The 18,128-nt window shown below is 41.3% G+C and overlaps 1 protein-coding gene across 2 annotated transcripts in view; it reads right to left on the minus strand.

Annotated features, from left to right (window-relative positions):
- Positions 1–682: 682 nt before the first annotated feature.
- Positions 683–18,128, minus strand: part of TSPAN2 (tetraspanin 2) — a 67,919-nt gene continuing 50,473 nt past the window's right edge. The window contains exons 3-8 of one of the 2 annotated variants that reach the window (XM_043962929.1): positions 17,828–17,925; positions 15,522–15,596; positions 12,459–12,551; positions 10,206–10,277; positions 9,429–9,512; positions 683–3,113 (exon numbers count right to left, since the gene is read on the minus strand). In XM_043962929.1, coding sequence (XP_043818864.1) covers positions 3,048–3,113; positions 9,429–9,512; positions 10,206–10,277; positions 12,459–12,551; positions 15,522–15,596; positions 17,828–17,925 — 488 coding nt within the window. In that variant the 3' untranslated portion in view covers positions 683–3,047. Of the gene's footprint in view, positions 3,114–9,428; positions 9,516–10,205; positions 10,278–12,458; positions 12,552–15,521; positions 15,597–17,827; positions 17,926–18,128 lie in introns of both variants that reach the window. The other variant, XM_043962928.1, reaches the window with a different exon arrangement.

Genomic DNA, 18,128 nt, shown 5'->3' on the forward strand with positions numbered 1-18,128 from the left:
TAAGTCTAGACAATCAATAAGACAACAAGTCAAGCCTTCATTTTTGGTCACATTTGCTGATTTCCAAGGTGTAAATGCTTACAGTGAAAATTGAACAAATAAGCTTTTGCAAGTTGTCACATCCCTGACTTTGTAATGCACACATGCATACATGTATATACATACATATTTACATACATACACATGTATATTATAAATATGCACATATATATGTCTTAAAAGACTAATAAAACAGCCTATCATGTGCCCGTTAATCCTTCTACCTTCAATATTATTGTAAATGAGCATTTCCATTTCATTCTTGATTCTGAGTATGGGATGATGGATAGTTACTTAGATTACCTGTCCCAAGGAGTGTGAAGTTGCACATGAAATCAAGTAGGAGTCTTTTTTTTTAGTCTATAGAAATTATATTACAAGTGTAGTGTATAGAAAATATATTATGAAGTAACTTACAGAATATTTGGTCATTATCAGGAAGGTTGGGTTGTGTGTTTCTGCACCAAGGGCTCAAGAGAGCCTTTGAGGCCGAGTTTAGATGAGCTCCAACCAAAAGGAATGTTAAAAAAAACCAACAAACCTTAAAAAAACCCTTAAAAAACCCCAAGCAAGGGGCGGCTAGGTGGCGCAGTGGATAAAGCACCGGCCCTGGATTCAGGAGTATCTGAGTTCAAATCCTGTCTCAGACACTTGACACTTACTATCTGTGTGACCCTGGGCAAGTCACTTAACCCCCATTGCCCCGCAAAAAACCAAAACCAAAACCCAAACCAAAAAAATAATAAAAAAAAAACCCCAAGCATGTTGGCACAGGCATTTATCCTAGGACATGCCCAAACTGGCACCGCTCTAATATGACGATCCTTGTTATTGTACTCTGAACAATCATCATCTCTTGAAAGGCTGAGATTTCATGTACAAAATGAACATTATTCTCACAGAACAACATGGCTGGAAGAGCATGCTGGGTGGATGGGTCTTATGGGTTAAGCCCCTCCTGACTCTGGTTATACGATGACTCAAAAACCAAGTAGAAATGGTTATCCACATTTTTCTCATGGATTTTTCACTCCACAACTCTTGGAACGAAGACAGTTACAGAATGAATGGATTTTATGGACATGAAGATGTTTGTCTTCAGCTGTTGGACACAGTGAATTAACCACGCCAGTCTAGACCTTAATTCACCTTCATAACCCGGGTTGCTTTAGAGGTGGATTCCGCAGTTGTCAGTGGCAGAGACATGTGTGGAAGGGGGAGACAGTGGATGGAAGAAAATAACTAGGCTGTAATAGGGAGTCGGAGGATTCAGAGGAGGCAAGTCTTGTCAGCCAAGTATGTTGGGGAACCTGGGACTCTACCTCCTTTGTGTGCACACTGAAGAGCTTGAACAGGTATATCTCAGCCAGGTGGCTACTTTCTGAAGTCCCTTATTCTTCCATTTTTGTAGGGTTTGAAAAATATGGTTGGTTCTTTCCATCTACATCTAGTGAATGTACTCAGCCCCAAAAGCAGGCAATTGTGATTGTGACTTTGGGTTCGAATGCTGATGAACAAACTGGCCCGGGGGAGTGGTGCAGAGAGAGAGACTTTTGTGTTTCTGTTTTGCAGGTTCCTGTTCTAAACATCTATTTTAGGAGAAAGTGCTCATTTCTAGGGCAAGGAAGCTCAAGAGAGAATATGAGTTTATAATCTTTCATTTTTATTTATTTTAATTGGGGGGGAAGAAATCTTTTTCATTTCTTGACCCACGAAGAAGAATTTACTAAGTGAATAAATAAGAAAAGAATACAAAAATAATTAGGAAAAAATATGTAAACTCAAGTCCTGAGGTATTTCAAAGGTACAGTGCCGATAAAACACCAAATCTCTTACCCACAACATGCAATGGGCAGATGTGCTGACTTTTACTTCCTGTTCTTATTATATCCCAAAACACATGGGGGCGGGGGAGCTTGGGAGAAAAGCCCATTCAAAGGCGTGGCAGCTGCAATAGCTCAAAGAAGAGGCAGAAAAAGAGGAGGATGAAAAGGGCTACTGACACGTATTCAAAAAATCTTTGCTTAAAGAGCTAGGGGAGTGTCTTTCAACCTGAAGGGACATTTAACATTGCAGGGGCACAGGATTGTCTGTGAGGCAGGCATTTGTTTTCAAAAGGTGGGTCATATTGTGTGTGTACACACTATACACACATGTCTATACACACATATACATCATGTATATATACCTTGCATATACACATGTGTCTACACACATGTCTATATACATGTATACATTGTGTATACGCCCATGGTATGTAACAGTCAATATATATATTTCATATACACATATTGCATATATACATTATATACACATACACACAATGTCTATACACATTGTATATGTCTATACAGATGTCTATATGCATGTGTATAAAGATACATATACATTTTAAGAAAGAACGACATTCAAATTAAGCTGTCTTTGTTCATTTTAGTTTTGCCATTACTTTGGGCTCGAAGATTCTGGTCCATTACCTCTTGGGATCATTCATGAGATTACACATCCATGGTACCAATGAATTCCCACAAACTCTGTGAGGTCCTGATCGTCACCAGATTTCAATATTCTCTCCCTGGGAATCCCTGGGCCCTTACTGCTGGTATTTGCTTTTTAGAAGCTCAATTGCTTTCCCCGGCTTGAACATTCCCATCTAAAAGTGAATCAAAGCCTTTTGGTTGTGCTGGTGGTTGTTTTTAACTGCCTATTACCCCCTGCCCCATGTGATCACAGAGAGAAATAGGAATCCACACCGAAGGGCTTTCAGCATGCCTTGCACACACCAGACGTTGTGCAGCTGCACACAGGTCTGACGACACTAGGACACAATCACTTGCCCACATGGCAGGAAGACTATGTACCACACTCACATACATGTGCAGATGTACACTGGGAACCAAATCATTTGAGACCTTAATGCCTTTCCACTTTAACAGCTGAGTAAGACGATGGCTCTTGTGACATTTAGTCATAAAGTCCTGGGTTTTCGATATCATGCAGGTGGAGTTTTATATTACATCTCTTGAATTACGGATCACGCAGCAGAGTACCATGCTGAATATCATGCCAAAGATCTGAAACACAAGGAACAGTATGTTAATAGACACCAAAAAAAAATGGCCCCAAACTGCCTGGATGTCTAGGGAAAGCGAAGAATGAAGTCGGGTCCAACTGTGATCAGCTAGTGAGTGCAGGGACTGGCCCTTTCATCTATTCCGGGGCAGGGTATTTTAACCTTTTCGGGGCACTCTGGAGAAGCTTATGGACCACTTCTCACAATCATGGTTTTAAATACATCAAATAAAATACAAAGGAAACCAATCCCATTGAAATGTAGTCATAAAAATATACTATTTTTGAGTTGTTTCAGATATTCCTTGACCCCATTTGAGGTTTTCTTGGCAGATACTGGAGTGGTTTGCCATTTCCTTCTCCAGCTCATTTTATGGATGAGGAAACTGAGGCAAACAGGGTTAAATAACTCGCCTAGGGTCACAGAGTTAGTAAATGTCTGAGGCTATATTTGAACTCAGGAAGATGGGTTTTCTTAACTCTAGGCCTGGCGTTCAGGAGGACTTGAGTTCAAATCTGATCTCAGACACTTGACACTTACTAGTTGTGTGACCCTGGGCAAGTCACTTAACCCTCATTGCCCCACAAAAATAAACACACACACACATATATGTATATGTATATGTATATACACACACACACATTTAAAATAATTAAGTTCACAGACTCCAGGTTAAGAACTTTTATTCTAGGCATGGTGGGCTCTGATACAGGCATTGAAGTTAAAGTTTGCTGTGTCTCATAGCTACTTTCCTCCTCTTCATAAATAATTGGTAATGATAATACAGGGAGGTTCTATAAAGCAGGAATCAGAAGACTCCTCTTCCTTCTCCCCCTCCTCCTTCCCCTGTCTTCCTCCTCCCTTGCCCTCCTCCCCTTCTTCTTATCTTCTCCCTCCTCATTACTAAGCATGTTACTGTGGGAAACATTCTTTTTGAGCCTCAGTTTCTTCTTCTGCAACAAAAGATTAATAGCTTATTTGTAAAATACTTTGAAATTTTCAAATACAAATATACACATATCATTTCATATGAATCTCACAGAAACTGAATGTAGCAGTTAAGGTAGGAACTGTCTTCATTTTACAGATGAAGAAACTGAATCTTTGAAAATGTGAATTTCACAGGATCACCTAGTTTGGGAGGTCTAAAATTTAGGTCTTCTGAATCCAATTTGTAACTTCTCACTGTATTATATTTGACATTGGAGTCAAGAAGACTAGGGTTGTCCAGGGGTGTGATAGAGCTAATTCATGCTGGTTCTTGAGAATCTGATTGTTAAATTTTTTGCACACATATTTGTTTTTCAGGTAGCTGGTTGTAAAATATTTATCAGCACTCTCTTGGTTCTGATCTGCACTAGCTGCGTGACTCTGGGCAGGTTACTCAGCAACTCAGTCTCACAGACAACTCTTTGAAAATGTAAATGATTGATGAGCAGTTGGTCTACTGATAAAAGGATTTTACATACTAAGAGTTCTCCACACTTATAAAACCATAGTTCCAAGACTCCATCCCCACCCCCAAAACAACCCAGTGACAAAACAACCACAAAAGAGTGAGAACAAGTGTGCCAAAGGAAAATGATTTGTTTACTGGTTTTGGGGAAGACTCATGATGAGGCTGATGACAAATGAATGTCATTTTATATAGCTCCTGAAGGTTTTCAAAGCACATTTGACACATGATCTCATTGAATCCTCAGAACATCTGAGTGAATTAAGTACTACAAACCCATTTTACAGATGGGGAAACTGAGGCTTAAAGACATTAAATGACTTGCCCAGTCTCACATAGAATGTAAAAGTCTGGGGTGGGATTTGAACCCAAGATCTTTTATTCTCCAAAGTTCACACCTTTCTACACCATGCTGCCCCAATTTGGGGCTAATGCTGGGCATCCTGAAAATAGGAGGAGCCATCAGTTTTTCAGTGGTGTTTTAGAAGCTGATCCCAACTCAAGTGCCATATTTTAACTTAAAAAAGAACAAAGATAAAAATGACAAAATTGTGTGTCCATGGCCACTTTATTGTATAAATATCTATTGCTCTCTATGTATGTCTATTACTAGGAGTGGTCCAAATACTATAGGCAACAAGAAGAATCATCTTGTCTTTCTATTTCTAGGCTATCGCTAAGTATCGTGGCTGCCTTGTAATTTCACAATGAGATTTACTGAATTCTTATGATCTGGTATTCTTCTTTTTCTTCTTCTTTTTTTTTTTTTTTGCAGGGCAATGAGGGTTAAGTGACTTGCCCAGGATCACACAACTAGTAAGTGTCAAGTGTCTGAGGCTGGATTTGAACTCAGGTCCTCCTGAATCCAAGGCTGGTGCTTTATCCACTGCACCACCTAGCTGCCCTGATGTGGTATTCTTAATTCTTTTTGCCATTAGTTAAATAGATGGTTGAGTGGATAAAGCTCTGGGCTTGGAATCAAGAAGACCTGAGTTCAAATCCAGCCTCAAATACTTACTACCTGTGTAACACTGTGCAAAACACTTAACTACTATGTGGGAAAATAATGATTAATAATGGATTTCTAGGAGAAACCCAGACATCAGTTTTAGCTGCTCTCTCCCCCTCACCAGAAACCAGCCTGGGATGGACCTTCACATGAACGAAAGGAATGGAGATTGACTCTTTCTTTCTTTGTTTCTTTCATTTATTTACTTATCTATCTATTTATTCATCTATTTATTTATTCATTCATTCATCTATTTATTTTGTGGGGCAATGAGGGTTAAGTGACCTGCCCAGGGTCACACAGCTAGTAAGTGTCAAGTGTCTGAGGCCGAATTTGAACTTAGGTCCTCCTGAATCCAGGGCCGGTGCTTTATTCACTGCATCACCTAGCTGTCCCCTGCAGATTGACTCTTTTATTTAGCATGGGGAAGAAGCACACTTAGACACGGGAATTTGGTCTCTAGACCACTCCCCAAGTCACGTAAATCAATGGAGCTGAATGATGCTAACCAATTAGCTTAGGTCAATGTATAGTGATTCGCCTCTACCAAAAAGAGGATAGAAGACTGGCCCATGAGGGGCCTTGGACTCTCTTTTACTCTCCACACCACCCTCTCCTAGCCCTCAATATGCTGGGTACGTAATTGTTTAGGCTGATAAGCCTGTGACTAGTGGGGAAGTCAGGGAGATACACGGTCAATACTTTAATAATATGTGATATTAATGAATATTAAATGCTTATTGCCTAAACTGGTGCAATAGTCATTCATATATAGTTTAGTAATTTGTAATTTAGTAATAATAGTCCCCCAATAATTTAAATAGCACTGCTGTCTGCCTCAGTTTTCTCATTTGTAAACTGGGGATAATAATAATAACTACCTCCTGAAGTTGTTATAAGAATAAAATGAGACAATATTTCTAAAGTGCTTTGCAAACCTTAAAACATTATATAAACGCTATCAACATCATTGTTAATGTTATAGCCGATTAAAGGGGAGCCGGGTGACTACTGCTCCTGCCTAAAAGCATCTCCCCTGCTGACCTGCCAAGGTGACTGGCCTAGCATCTTACTCACTTAGAATACCTCTCATTAGAAATGATGCTTTTGGTCAGACCACAGAAGGAAAGCTATAGTCTCCAAAAGGCACTTAAGAAAATGCCTAGGAAAAGAGAGTGCTCTGGTAAGGTTGAGTTCTCCTCTCCCCTTCTTTAATGGGCAAAGGATTCTGGTTTGGTCCATAGCTTTCACCTCATAAAGGCACAAAGAGTCTGGCTCTACAAGGATGGATCAGAATCAAAGATGGTTAGGCCCAGAAGGGACCTGGGAGACTGTCTAGATCAAACTGGGGCCTAATGAGGTCACAGGAGACACTTAGACTGGGATGGGAGGAAAAACATGGTCTATTTCTCATATAAGAAATAAAGCCTCAATGAGTTCTAGGTGGCTAGGGAACAATTTGAGGGATCTTGGTCAAAGAGAGAAGCACTTAGATAATGATAATATGGGCCTGGGACAGGTATGGGGGCAGAGGAGGTAGCTAGGAGAGGAAAATGTATCTATCTTTTGGGTTCATTTTTGAAGAGCCTTTCTGCCTGTGGCTACTTAGGAGCTGGACCAAATGCTTCCTTTATCCCTAACTGACTTTGGCTCTCTGGTGCTTCTAATCTGCTCCCTTCAGCCCGTTCCTAGCTCTGGCCAGGATCCACCAACTACTGAGTCCAGAACAGGCCAGATACTCTGTGCCATGTTCTTTGAGACAATTAGGAGAAGAGCCCTGGAATGAAGAGTTAAGAGGATCAGATTCCAAGGCAGCCTGGAGGTGGGGGGAGAGTGAAAAGAATGCTGGTACTGGACACAGGAAATCTAAATTTAGTCCTGGCTTAGATGCTTATTAGCCATGTGGGCAAGTCACTTAACCAGCTTTAGCCTCAGTTTCCTCATCTGTAAAATGGGCTCAATCAACCATAAGGTCCCTTCCAGCTCTGAACACATGATGCTATGAGATTCCTGTGCTCTGACACTTCCTAGATGAGTGACCCTGGGTTTGACCAGTTTGGATCTCGGTTTCCTCTCTTTTGTAAAATGGGGCTAATAATAGTGGTACAATCTCCTAGGCGGCTATGAAGAAAGGGCACTATAAACTTAGAACAGCCATATACATTTGGGTTATTATTGTATTCTTATTTGAGAACAGAGGTCAGAGGGAGGGACTGACACCATGAAGACAAGGCTCAGGGCCAGCTGAACTTCAGGCTCTCATCCTTCATAACTGCATGGCTGGGGAGACACGTGCCCTCACAACTCTGGGAGACCGAAGCTATTCAAGAGGATGAAGAGAAGGCGTGACGTCGTGGCAGCTAGCAGGCGTTGGGTAATTTGCTGCTATCCCACCTGCCCCTGACTCTAACCCCATTCTTGGGAACCTCTAAGCAATCCTTAAAACGTAGGATCAAGAGACACCCTCCCCAGTGTCCGGCTGCCAAAGGGCTGATGGGTGGAGGTGTGAGTTAAGGGCTTCCCTCCCCCAGGCCCCACCGAGATCCATGGGATTGATGGAAAACGCCATCAGATAACCAAATGGAATGGGTCAAACAGTCCTGCCTCTCGTGAATCAGCAGAATGATAACCAGCCTAGGCTGGGGGACTCCGATCGGGAGAGGGTCTCATCCTGCCAGAGGGCAGCCGCTTCTCCTGGTCCCACTGCTTTATGCTCCATCCTGGGAGGCAGAGATTTACTGACTCACCAAGGAAAGGGCACAGGGACCTGGGTAAAGAATTACAGCTTTTATCAAGATGAAGAGCTTGGAGTATGTTTAGCTTAATTACAGGTGGGAAGGACTGGCCTGGTATTATGTTGCCTTGACAGTCAGAGGAGGCACAGACTTGGAAGGCAGCTGATGCTGGATCTCTAGAGTAAGTAGATGTAGAAGCGGTAGATGTGCTTATTTATACAAGAAGGGCTGTAGTTGTTATAATTCTAATTAATATGAATTACTGGTAATACTGAGGATAAGAGCTAGCATTTATATATATATATATAAAACACTTTAAGGTGTGAAAAGCACTTTACATATATTATCTCATATGATCCTCATAACAATTTTAGGAGATAGGTGCTATTATTATCCTCATTTTATAGATGAGGAAACTGAGATACACAGAGAGGGTAAGAAACTTGCCCAGGATCAGTAATGATTTAAAGCAGAATTCAAACTCAGGTTTTCCTGATTCCAAATCCCCGCTCTTTCTTTCTCTTTCTTTCTTTCTTTCTTTCTTTCTTTCTTTCTTTCTTTCTTTCTTTCTTTCTTTCCTTCTTTCTTTCTTTCCTTCTTTCTTTCTTTCCTTCTTTCCTTCTTTCTTTCCTTCCTTCTCTCTTTCTTTCTTTCTCTCTTTCTTTCTTTCCTTCCTTCCTTCCTTCTTTTTTTTTGTGGGGCAATGCAGGTTAAGTGACTTGCCCAGGGTCACACAGCTAGTAAGTGTCAAGTGTCTGAGCCTGGATTTGAACTCAGGTCCTCCCGAATCTAGGGCTGTTGTTTTATCCACTGCACTACCTGGCTGCCCCCCAAGTCCCCACTCTATCTGCTGTACCTCTTAGCTGCCTAGTCTGAGGTGAGCACCCCAGGACTCTGGATTGGAATATCAAATTGACTTTGTTCTTTAAAAAGCCCGGGGAACAAGAGCCATGACAAAGTGTCCTAGACTCATCACTGGTACCTTGTTTGGAAACCTCTCCCAGGTTACAGTCATAACCCAACTGAATACTAGATGAGCCAAATGATCTGGGGCAGAAGGAGTTTGAATTGCTCCTCAAAGAAATGTGAGATGGCCGCCTGGCATATTTTTCTCACCGTGACGCCAGCTATTCCAATCCCGACGATCCCAATGAGCTGGAGTTTAGCACTGATCACGTTCTCAATCTCGTCTATACAGTTCTTCTGTTTTGAAAGAAGATGGGCATTATTACAGTGGATTTTTTTTCTCAAGGCATTTTCTGGTGACTCATTAACCTGACTTACTCTCTTCTCTTTCTACAGAACATCAGATAAAAAAACAGTAGGCCCGCCTCCCCAACCCTGTCCCAATTCACCAGTAGTTTTTATTCCCCCTTCAACTCGATCCTCCTGGACAGTATAGTAGCTAGAGGCATCCTGACAGGTCACAGTGCCAATAAGTGTTTGGGGCAGGATTCGAAGTCAGATCTTTGGACTTCTCAGCCTAGGACTCTTATTCCCTACACATGTTCCTGGAAGCATGGCCCCTCATCATTCTTCAGGACAAAATTATTCCTTGTATTCACAAAACAACTGAGAGTGGGGGTGATTTCCCAGACCCACAGAACTAGGCTCTGAGCCCCACTTTTCCCTGTCCGAATGTGCACTACCTTTCTCCTTTACATCAGCAGTAGATGGGGGCAGCTAGGTGGCGCAGGGGCAGCTAGGTGGCGCTGTAGTGAATAAAGCACCGGCCCTGGATTCAGGAGGACCTGAGTTCAAATGTGGGCTCAGACACTTGACACTTACTAGCTATGTGACCCTGGGCAAGTCACTTAACCCTCTTTGCCCTACCATAAAACAAAAACAAAAACAAAAAAAACCCAGTAGATGGGAAGACAAAGAAAAACTTACTTTGTGTCCTAGGAGCTCCTTTGGGCATGTAGATTGGACCTGATCGGGGCTTTCTTTTCCACAGCATAGAAACTAGAGGGGGTCAGAAAAGAGAGTTTAAGGGAGGGCAGAGAGGAGCAGAGAAGAGAAGTCTGGGCATTTTCCAGAATAAGCAGAGACCCTACTCAGCAGGCCCGCAATGGACGCCAGGCATCACTACTCAAATGATCTAGTCTAGAAAGCGGAGGACAGTTGGAATCAAACAAAAAACCTGCTGGAATTCTGGCTGTCCCAACTCCACGGGAAAACCCAAAGCCTCCATTTCACGGCATTAAAGGGAACAAAGGGATTCTCAGAAGTCATACAGGAGGTGGATGACAGGGGGTAGTATGAGGACCCCAAGTAGTCTAGGAAATTGATGATTGCTTTATGTGAAAACGGCTCCTTTTCATTCCTCTCACTCCCTTTAGGCAGGGCAGATTGTGGTACTAGTTGGCCCCTGCAGCACGGAATGTCAGCAAAACCTTCACAGGACAGAATGATGCTAGCAAATTCTTGGGATTAGAAAACCAGGGCTTGGAGATTGGTACCTCAGAGCCACATGCTTTGTTCCATACCTATCTCCCCATGAAAAGTCCAAGGATTTCTTTCATGGTTTCCCTTGCCCCTAAATAAACTACCATCTTATTCTAAAAAAGAAAAGAAAAGAAAAGAAAAGAAAAGGATGGAAGAGAAAAGAAAAGAAAAGAAAACCAGGGCATGCTCTGACCACAGACAGGTGCTGGATCTCATCCTTGGTAGGAAAACAGAAGAATAATGGAGGGCTGTTGGCTGAATCGAGAGGGTCTGTCTGGAGCATCCAAGCAGAGGGGCACGTATACTGATTGAGGGCAGTGGGCAGTCTGAGCTATCGCTACAGAGAACTCGTAGCTAGAGCTATCCATCCAACTGGCCAACAAACTGAAGTCTGGGTAGAGAAGTGGGAATCCATCTCTCCTCTTAAACCTTTGCTGTCTAATGCCACTTGCCACCGGTCACTCTCAACTCTACTTTCCCAGGAGCAAATGTTCAGAGGATTTCAGAATTAGAAGGGGCCTTAGATTGGTGAATGCCATCATTTTGCTGAGGAGGAAAGAGAGATGAAGTGACTTGTTTGAGGTCACAAAAGGCAGTAGTGGAGCTAGGATTTACAACCTGTATTTTCCAACTTGTGGCCCTGGGCACTTTCAGTCTGTATGTGTCCACATCAGCATTTCCCAAATGAATCACAGTGTTTGGGAGATGGAAATATACAGATGGGATACTAAAATGCTGGTGTAGGGGATAAAATGTGGATGGAGAAATTTTGGAGCAAAACAGAGGAAATTAGGTCAATTTTCATAATGAAATGACCATGTAAGTATTTTTATAGCATATGATTTAACCTGTTAAATTAGATGCTAGATACTAGTATTAATTATATCAATACATTATAACAATTATATGACTATACAAAACTATATATTTATGTGTAGCATATCATATGCTAATTTTTTATATGATTAATATTAGCATATAATTTAACAGATTAAATTTTTAATGATTTAATAGCATAAATAATGTGCTAGTATTAATTATATTAATTAACATATTAAGTTAACATATAAATTAATATCACAATATGATATAATGTTATATTATATAATTATAACATTAAAAATGTAATATAAAACATATTACCTAACATTATTACTTAAATTATATGCTAGTATTAATTCTATTAATGCATTAGCATTATGATTAAATGTGTTGAATTATATGCTAGTGATTATATTAATCAATTATATAATATAATTATATAATCATTATATTAATTAAACATATGATTTAACAATTTAAAAACTGTGGGTGGGAAGTGCATATGCTAGTGTAGAAATTCTCTCAGAACACTGTTCCATTCCTGTGTAATGCCAGCCTTCTGCAAGAACCTAGTTGGGGAAACACTGGATCTTGTCATTTGCACTCTTAGACGGGTCCTGCTTATACACTTAGCTCTTAGAGTGTATTTTCTTAGATCCTCATTAGACCAAAGGCAGGGAACAACTCAGATTTCTTGCTCTCTTTCCCCCAAATGCAAGGGATAGGATTCTGCACATAGAGGGCGCTCAATTAATGGCAAAGTTTATTTGCTGGTCTGTTATTTTTTTCACTAGTCAGGTTGATGAGGAAGACCACCTTTGGAAGGTCTTTTGAAATGAGGTCAGTTAAAAGGGAAAAACAAATGTAACAACTTACTGAGGAGTGGAAGGTGATCAGAGTTTTGTTCATTTTATCTTTAAGGTAACCGTTATATGCTTCTTCGTACATGGTCTGAACTTCTCGGATAGCCTACAGAAAAGAGTCAGAGATGGGATCCTGAGCAGCCAATTTCTGATTGCTTCCTTGCCATCAAGGGCAATTCCCTCCTTCCCCACACCTCCCCCCTCCAAAAAAAAAAAGGGCTTATGATTTTTTACCTTTCTATTCCATATGATCAGCTAGATTTTGGTTTATTACTAAACACAGAGTGACAGAATACAGCTTTTGGAGTCTATAGATTGCCTTAGAGTAGTTGAAAGGTATTTCTATCTAACATATATTTATATAGTGCTACTAAATAGCAAGTCCTTAGTTAGGTGCTGGGGAAATAAAGAAAAAAGAAACAGACCCTGTCCACAGGAGAGTACAGGCAGGATCCAAGTGTAGACAAATAAGCAGAGTAAGAGGAAAGTGGAGGTGGGAGAGAGTATCAGAAAGGGGAGAGCCTCCAGGAACAGGCATTACCCTAGTTAGACCTTGAAGGAAGACCAGGGGAAACACAGGTGAGGGGGGTGTACACATGAGGAATGAGAACTGGCTTGTGCAAATGCAGAGTGGGATATGGAGTATCGAGTTTGGGGAATGGCTATGGAAAAACTGGAGAATATAAGAACAACTAGAAAGTTATTATGATAGTGAGAGGTGATGAGGAGCCAAATTAAGGTGGTAAATTGTGAGAATGGAGAGAAGGGGACAGGTGTGAGAGATATTGTAGAGGTAGAATTGACAAGACTTGGAAAGGGACTGAATATGGGGAGGGAGGGTATGAGAGAGAGGGAAGAGGCAAGGTTAACTGTGGAGTTCTGACCATAGGTGGCTGGGAGAAATAGGAAATTTTGAATTTTGAAATTTCCTCAACAGAAATAGGAAATTTTGCAAGAGGAGCATGTTAGAGATGAGATATCATGACTTCCATATCTAACATATTGAGTCTGGGGTGCCGATGGCACATCCAATTGAGACAGTTATGTTCAGAAAATGGTTGGCAATTTGGAATTTGAGTCGAGAGAGACTAGAATTAGAAATACAGATATGAGAGCTGTCTACATGGAAATGATAGTCCAACCCTTGGGAGGTGATGATATCTCAAAGAAAACCAGTGGAGAGGCTTCAGAATACAACCCTGAGTCACCTTCACTAAGGTAGCAAGAGATGGTTGATGTTTCAGGAAAGGAAACTGACAAGTGGTCAGACAGTAGGGAGGGAGACCAGGAGATAACAATGGCACAGAAGCCAAGGGAATGGGGTCCAGGAGGAAGAGGTGGTTAACAACATCATAGGTTTGGGAGAAGTCAGATGTCATGAAGACTGATAATGACCATCAGGTTTAGAAGTAAATAGAGTTTTGGTGACTTGGGCAAACCAGAGAGTAAAAGATCGAGAAGCGAGCGGGTAGTGAGGAAGAAGCAGAAATGGATATAGACGATTCTTTTGAAGATTGTCAGTGAAATGATATAACAGCAATAGCAAGTACTTAGATAGTGCTTTATGCGTTGTTTCAGGCAGAAGAGATACAAGACAGTAGCTTGGGAGGGTGGCAGGATCAAATGGAGTTTTCTTTTCTTTATTAGGGAGATGGACAAAACCTCAACACATTTTCAGGCAGTGGGGGAAAGAGCCAGTGGATAAGGAGAAGATGAAGATGAGTATGAAGGAATGATTGATGTGACAAGATACTGGAGGAGATGGGAGAGGAGAGGATCAAGGGCACAATACAAGCAGTTGGCCTTGGCAAGGTCATGGCCAACTTTTCCTCAGAAACAGGAGTAAAGGAGCCAAGGATGGGTAAGGAGTTTCAGAGTTTGAAAGTATGGATGGAGCCAGGAAAGACAAGGGAGCTTGTGACAAATGGCCTCTGTTTTACAACATCAAAAAATAGCTTTCCTGGCTTAGCAAAACTTCCTAAAGGGCTCCTCTCCTTTCTGATAGTTTGCAAGGAGAGTCCTCATTAAAGGAAAAAATGCACTCATGAATATGGTATAAAAACTTGTAACTTGAAAAGGTTTTTTCCTCCTCTGTGTAAGGCTCGATCCTCAAACTCACAGAAACCTCAAAATGGCTTCTGAGGACCCCATCCCATCCCCCACGAAGCTACACTTAAACCAAGATAGAAAGATGTCTAATTTAAAAAAAATGTATAAAAGATATTTAACACAGTCTATGTTTTTATAATTCTTTTCATCATTTCTTCTATCTCTTATTCTGTCTCAATCTGTCTCAATTCCTAAATTCCATTCTTCATTCTTCTCTCCCACCCTGGTCTTGCCTCATTTCTGGACTCATATTCCTTGTTTTGCCATATTGACTCGGTGGTCAACAATACAGTAAGCGTCCTCTCCACTGAAATCCCTTTTCTTCTTGTCCCCACATCACCACTCCTTGACCTTGCCAAACTCATTCCTAGATTTCCTCCACCATTTATCTTCTCTGTTCCTACTCATATGCTCCTGAATACTAGTAGAGAAAGTCTAGCAATTATGCTGATTTGGGCTACTACACATTTTTGTTATATAACCTCAATTAGAACCTCAATGAAGCACAAAAATCCATTCCTCTATAGCTGACTATCATTCCCCACAACTATTCCTAGTTTTGCCTTCTCTTTTCAAGTCCTCTCAGCAGAGTGCTTTGCTTCTGAACTCCTGCTATATCACTGGCTGATGTGTTTCAGTGACCCATAATGCTTAGAGTGAACTTAAAATCTGTATCCCCAACAAGAATCAGTCCAAGTTTTTCTCTAGGAGAATCCAGGAGGGCCCCTTCTCATTCTTGTCCTTGAGGAACAAGGATCATTAAACAAGAGATCAGAGCACATGCTTCTCTCCTTTCCCCATAATTCCAACCAGTTCTCCATATCCAGAGTGAGAACGCTTCTGACTATTGCCTGATTTCCTGGCTTGATTGTTGCTTGGTTTTTCCATTTCATTTCAGAGACTGGCAATGTTAACCGTATGTTTTTGGGAAGACTGCTTTAAACACTAGAAAGCTGTTGTTACTTACCATTCCTCTGCCTATAAATGCAAATACTCCAGTGGTTACCTCTGCAGCAAAGATCACCAGCAGGCAGGTGAAAAACTGCAGAGAGGAAATATTGATCTCATTAGTTTGGTGAACATCTTTTGTTCAAATTTTATTCCTAAAATACTTTGCTAAGTTCACAAGGGTTGGGAGTGATTCACCAGAAAGCATTTGCGAGATGAGTTTCCTTCCATAAGACATTAAGTTTTCTATCTCCAGATTCTATGGGAGTAGGCTATAAGGTCCTCTGGATAGATTTTTGCCTTGGCCCTCTTGATTTTCCCCAATACAAACTCGAAAAGCCAAAGAGAAAGAGATGTCTGATTGTCTCTTCCAGCTCAGGCCCTATACTTCTGCCAACCTAGATTACATAGCATCCTTCGGATAGTTCCCATGCTTCCATATCATCACTTCACCCCCACCCCCACCCCCATGCTATTCCCTGGAATCCTCCCTATCTTCTCCTTTACCTATTGATACCCACCCCCATCCTATATCCCAAGTCCCAGATTTTTTGCATTATCTGTTCTGTGAAACCTTCCCTGATTCCCAGATGAAAGTGATTTTACTTTCTTCCAAACTCTTAGCACTTCACACTCATCTTAGGAACTTATTGTATTTTATTTTGTCAAAACTATCTGTATAAATGTCTTATAATGCTTCTTACCTGCCCCATACATTTTAGGTAGAATTGTAATTTTTGTTACATTGGCTCAGCCTACCCATGAACAATGAATATTTTTCCATTTTTTTAAATTTGTAAAGCACTTTATTTTATTTGTTTATTTTTCAGATAACATTTTTGATAGTAAAATTCCTGATGGCAGAAATCATGATTTTTTTGTTTTGTTTTGTTTTTTACAGGGCAATGAGGGTTAAATGACTTGCCCAGGGTTATACAGCTAGCAAGTGTCAAGTATCTGAGGCTGGATTTGAACTCAGGTCTTCCTGAATCCAGGACTGGTGCTTTATCCACTGAGCTATCTAGCTGCCCAAGAAATTATGATTCTTTATCTCTATGTCCTCTAATAGTTAGCCCCGTGCTTATGGTATTTAGTAAGTGCTTAATGACTACTGAATGAATTCATATTCGGACCACTTCTGCTTCTTTTAATTCTTAGTGTCTGCTCCACCACTATATATTGGGGGGCTGGTATGATTATATCCTGTATGTACTTGTCTGTAAGCATGCTGTAACCCCTGAGTAGAATGGAAGCTCTCTGAGGGCAGAGATTTTCATTTTTGTCTTGTCCCCCTAGCACCTGGGCACAGTGACTGCCACCTAGCAGGTGCTTAAGAAATGCTTGTTGATAGGTCTCTTTTGTTCATCAGATACCAGCACAGATTTTGCCCAGCAAGACTGGGTAGACCTGCTGTTGCTGTTAAATAGAATGTGGGAGAGAAAGAAGAATGGGGAGTGTGAATCAGATGTCATTTCTGACACCCAGAGATCTGAAGGAGAGATGATGGCTAAAAACTCTACAAGGGGCTCCATCAGCAGCGTGCTGTTTTGCAGTAATAACTGCTGCCTCTGACTCCCCATGGAGTAATAGAGAAAAAAAAATCTTCTCTCCTCCTTCTCCCCTCCCCTGCTACAGTCAGTGCTGAAGCCTGCTGCACATTTCCTGAAATCATTTGATGTTAGTTTCAAAAGGAGGCTGCTCACTAAAAAAAAGACCTCAAGAGGGACATCTGGCCAAGTCAGTGATTTTATACACTCATTGTTCTTGTAAATAATAATTGTGCCCTGGCTACAAGGCTGTCACGGAATCTCTCATACATCATGAAATACTCATAGTCCCATAGATTTCCAAGGGCTTCATCCTCTGACTTTCAAATTAATGATTTGATTGATTAGTTAATTGAGACTTAGTTTCCCTATCTTGCTCAGGGTAGTGTCATAGCAGCTACTCATGGATCTGATCCCCATACTGATTAGCACAGAAGGGTTTTCCTGCTCCATTTTTCCAACCTGGGTCAGGCTTTAGGTAGCCTGTTGGCCCAGGGGCTGAGCACACCAGTGCCACGATTAGTGTAAATATCTGATCAGCTCTAGTCCTAGAACTCCTGAACTCAAGCAATTCACCAGTCTCAGCCTTCCTTTGTAGCAGAGATTACAGGCTTGTGTTATCATGCCTGGTCATATGAGCTCATTTAATTTCAGATTATCTTTATAAAGTAAGAAAGCACAGGTACAAAGGGAGAGTCTGAGCTCCAGAGAGGACAAGTGACCTCCCCAGGCCAATCAGTGAACCCATGGTAGAGCTAGGGCAGGCCCCTCCACTTACTGATCCGAGCAGACACTGAGACTCTCGCACAGCTCCACAGCATCCGAAGAATCCCACAGTCATCATCAGGGCACCTGCTCCAACAAGCACATACAGCCCTACCAGAGAAATCAAAGCAGAGGCTTTAGCAAAACAAGGTCAAAGTGAGTTTAAGTATGGTAGAAGAAAAGCGGGGTCTGATTCTTGGAAACTCTCAGTATTACAGTTCATTGGTTATCAGCATTGTTTTTGAGAGTGTTATCTCACTCCTTGTGGGCCTGATCCCATTACTGATGGGCATGGAAGCTTTGACCTATTCCAC

This window comes from Dromiciops gliroides, chromosome 4, assembly GCF_019393635.1.
Source record: "Dromiciops gliroides isolate mDroGli1 chromosome 4, mDroGli1.pri, whole genome shotgun sequence".
Lineage (NCBI taxonomy): Eukaryota > Metazoa > Chordata > Mammalia > Microbiotheria > Microbiotheriidae > Dromiciops > Dromiciops gliroides.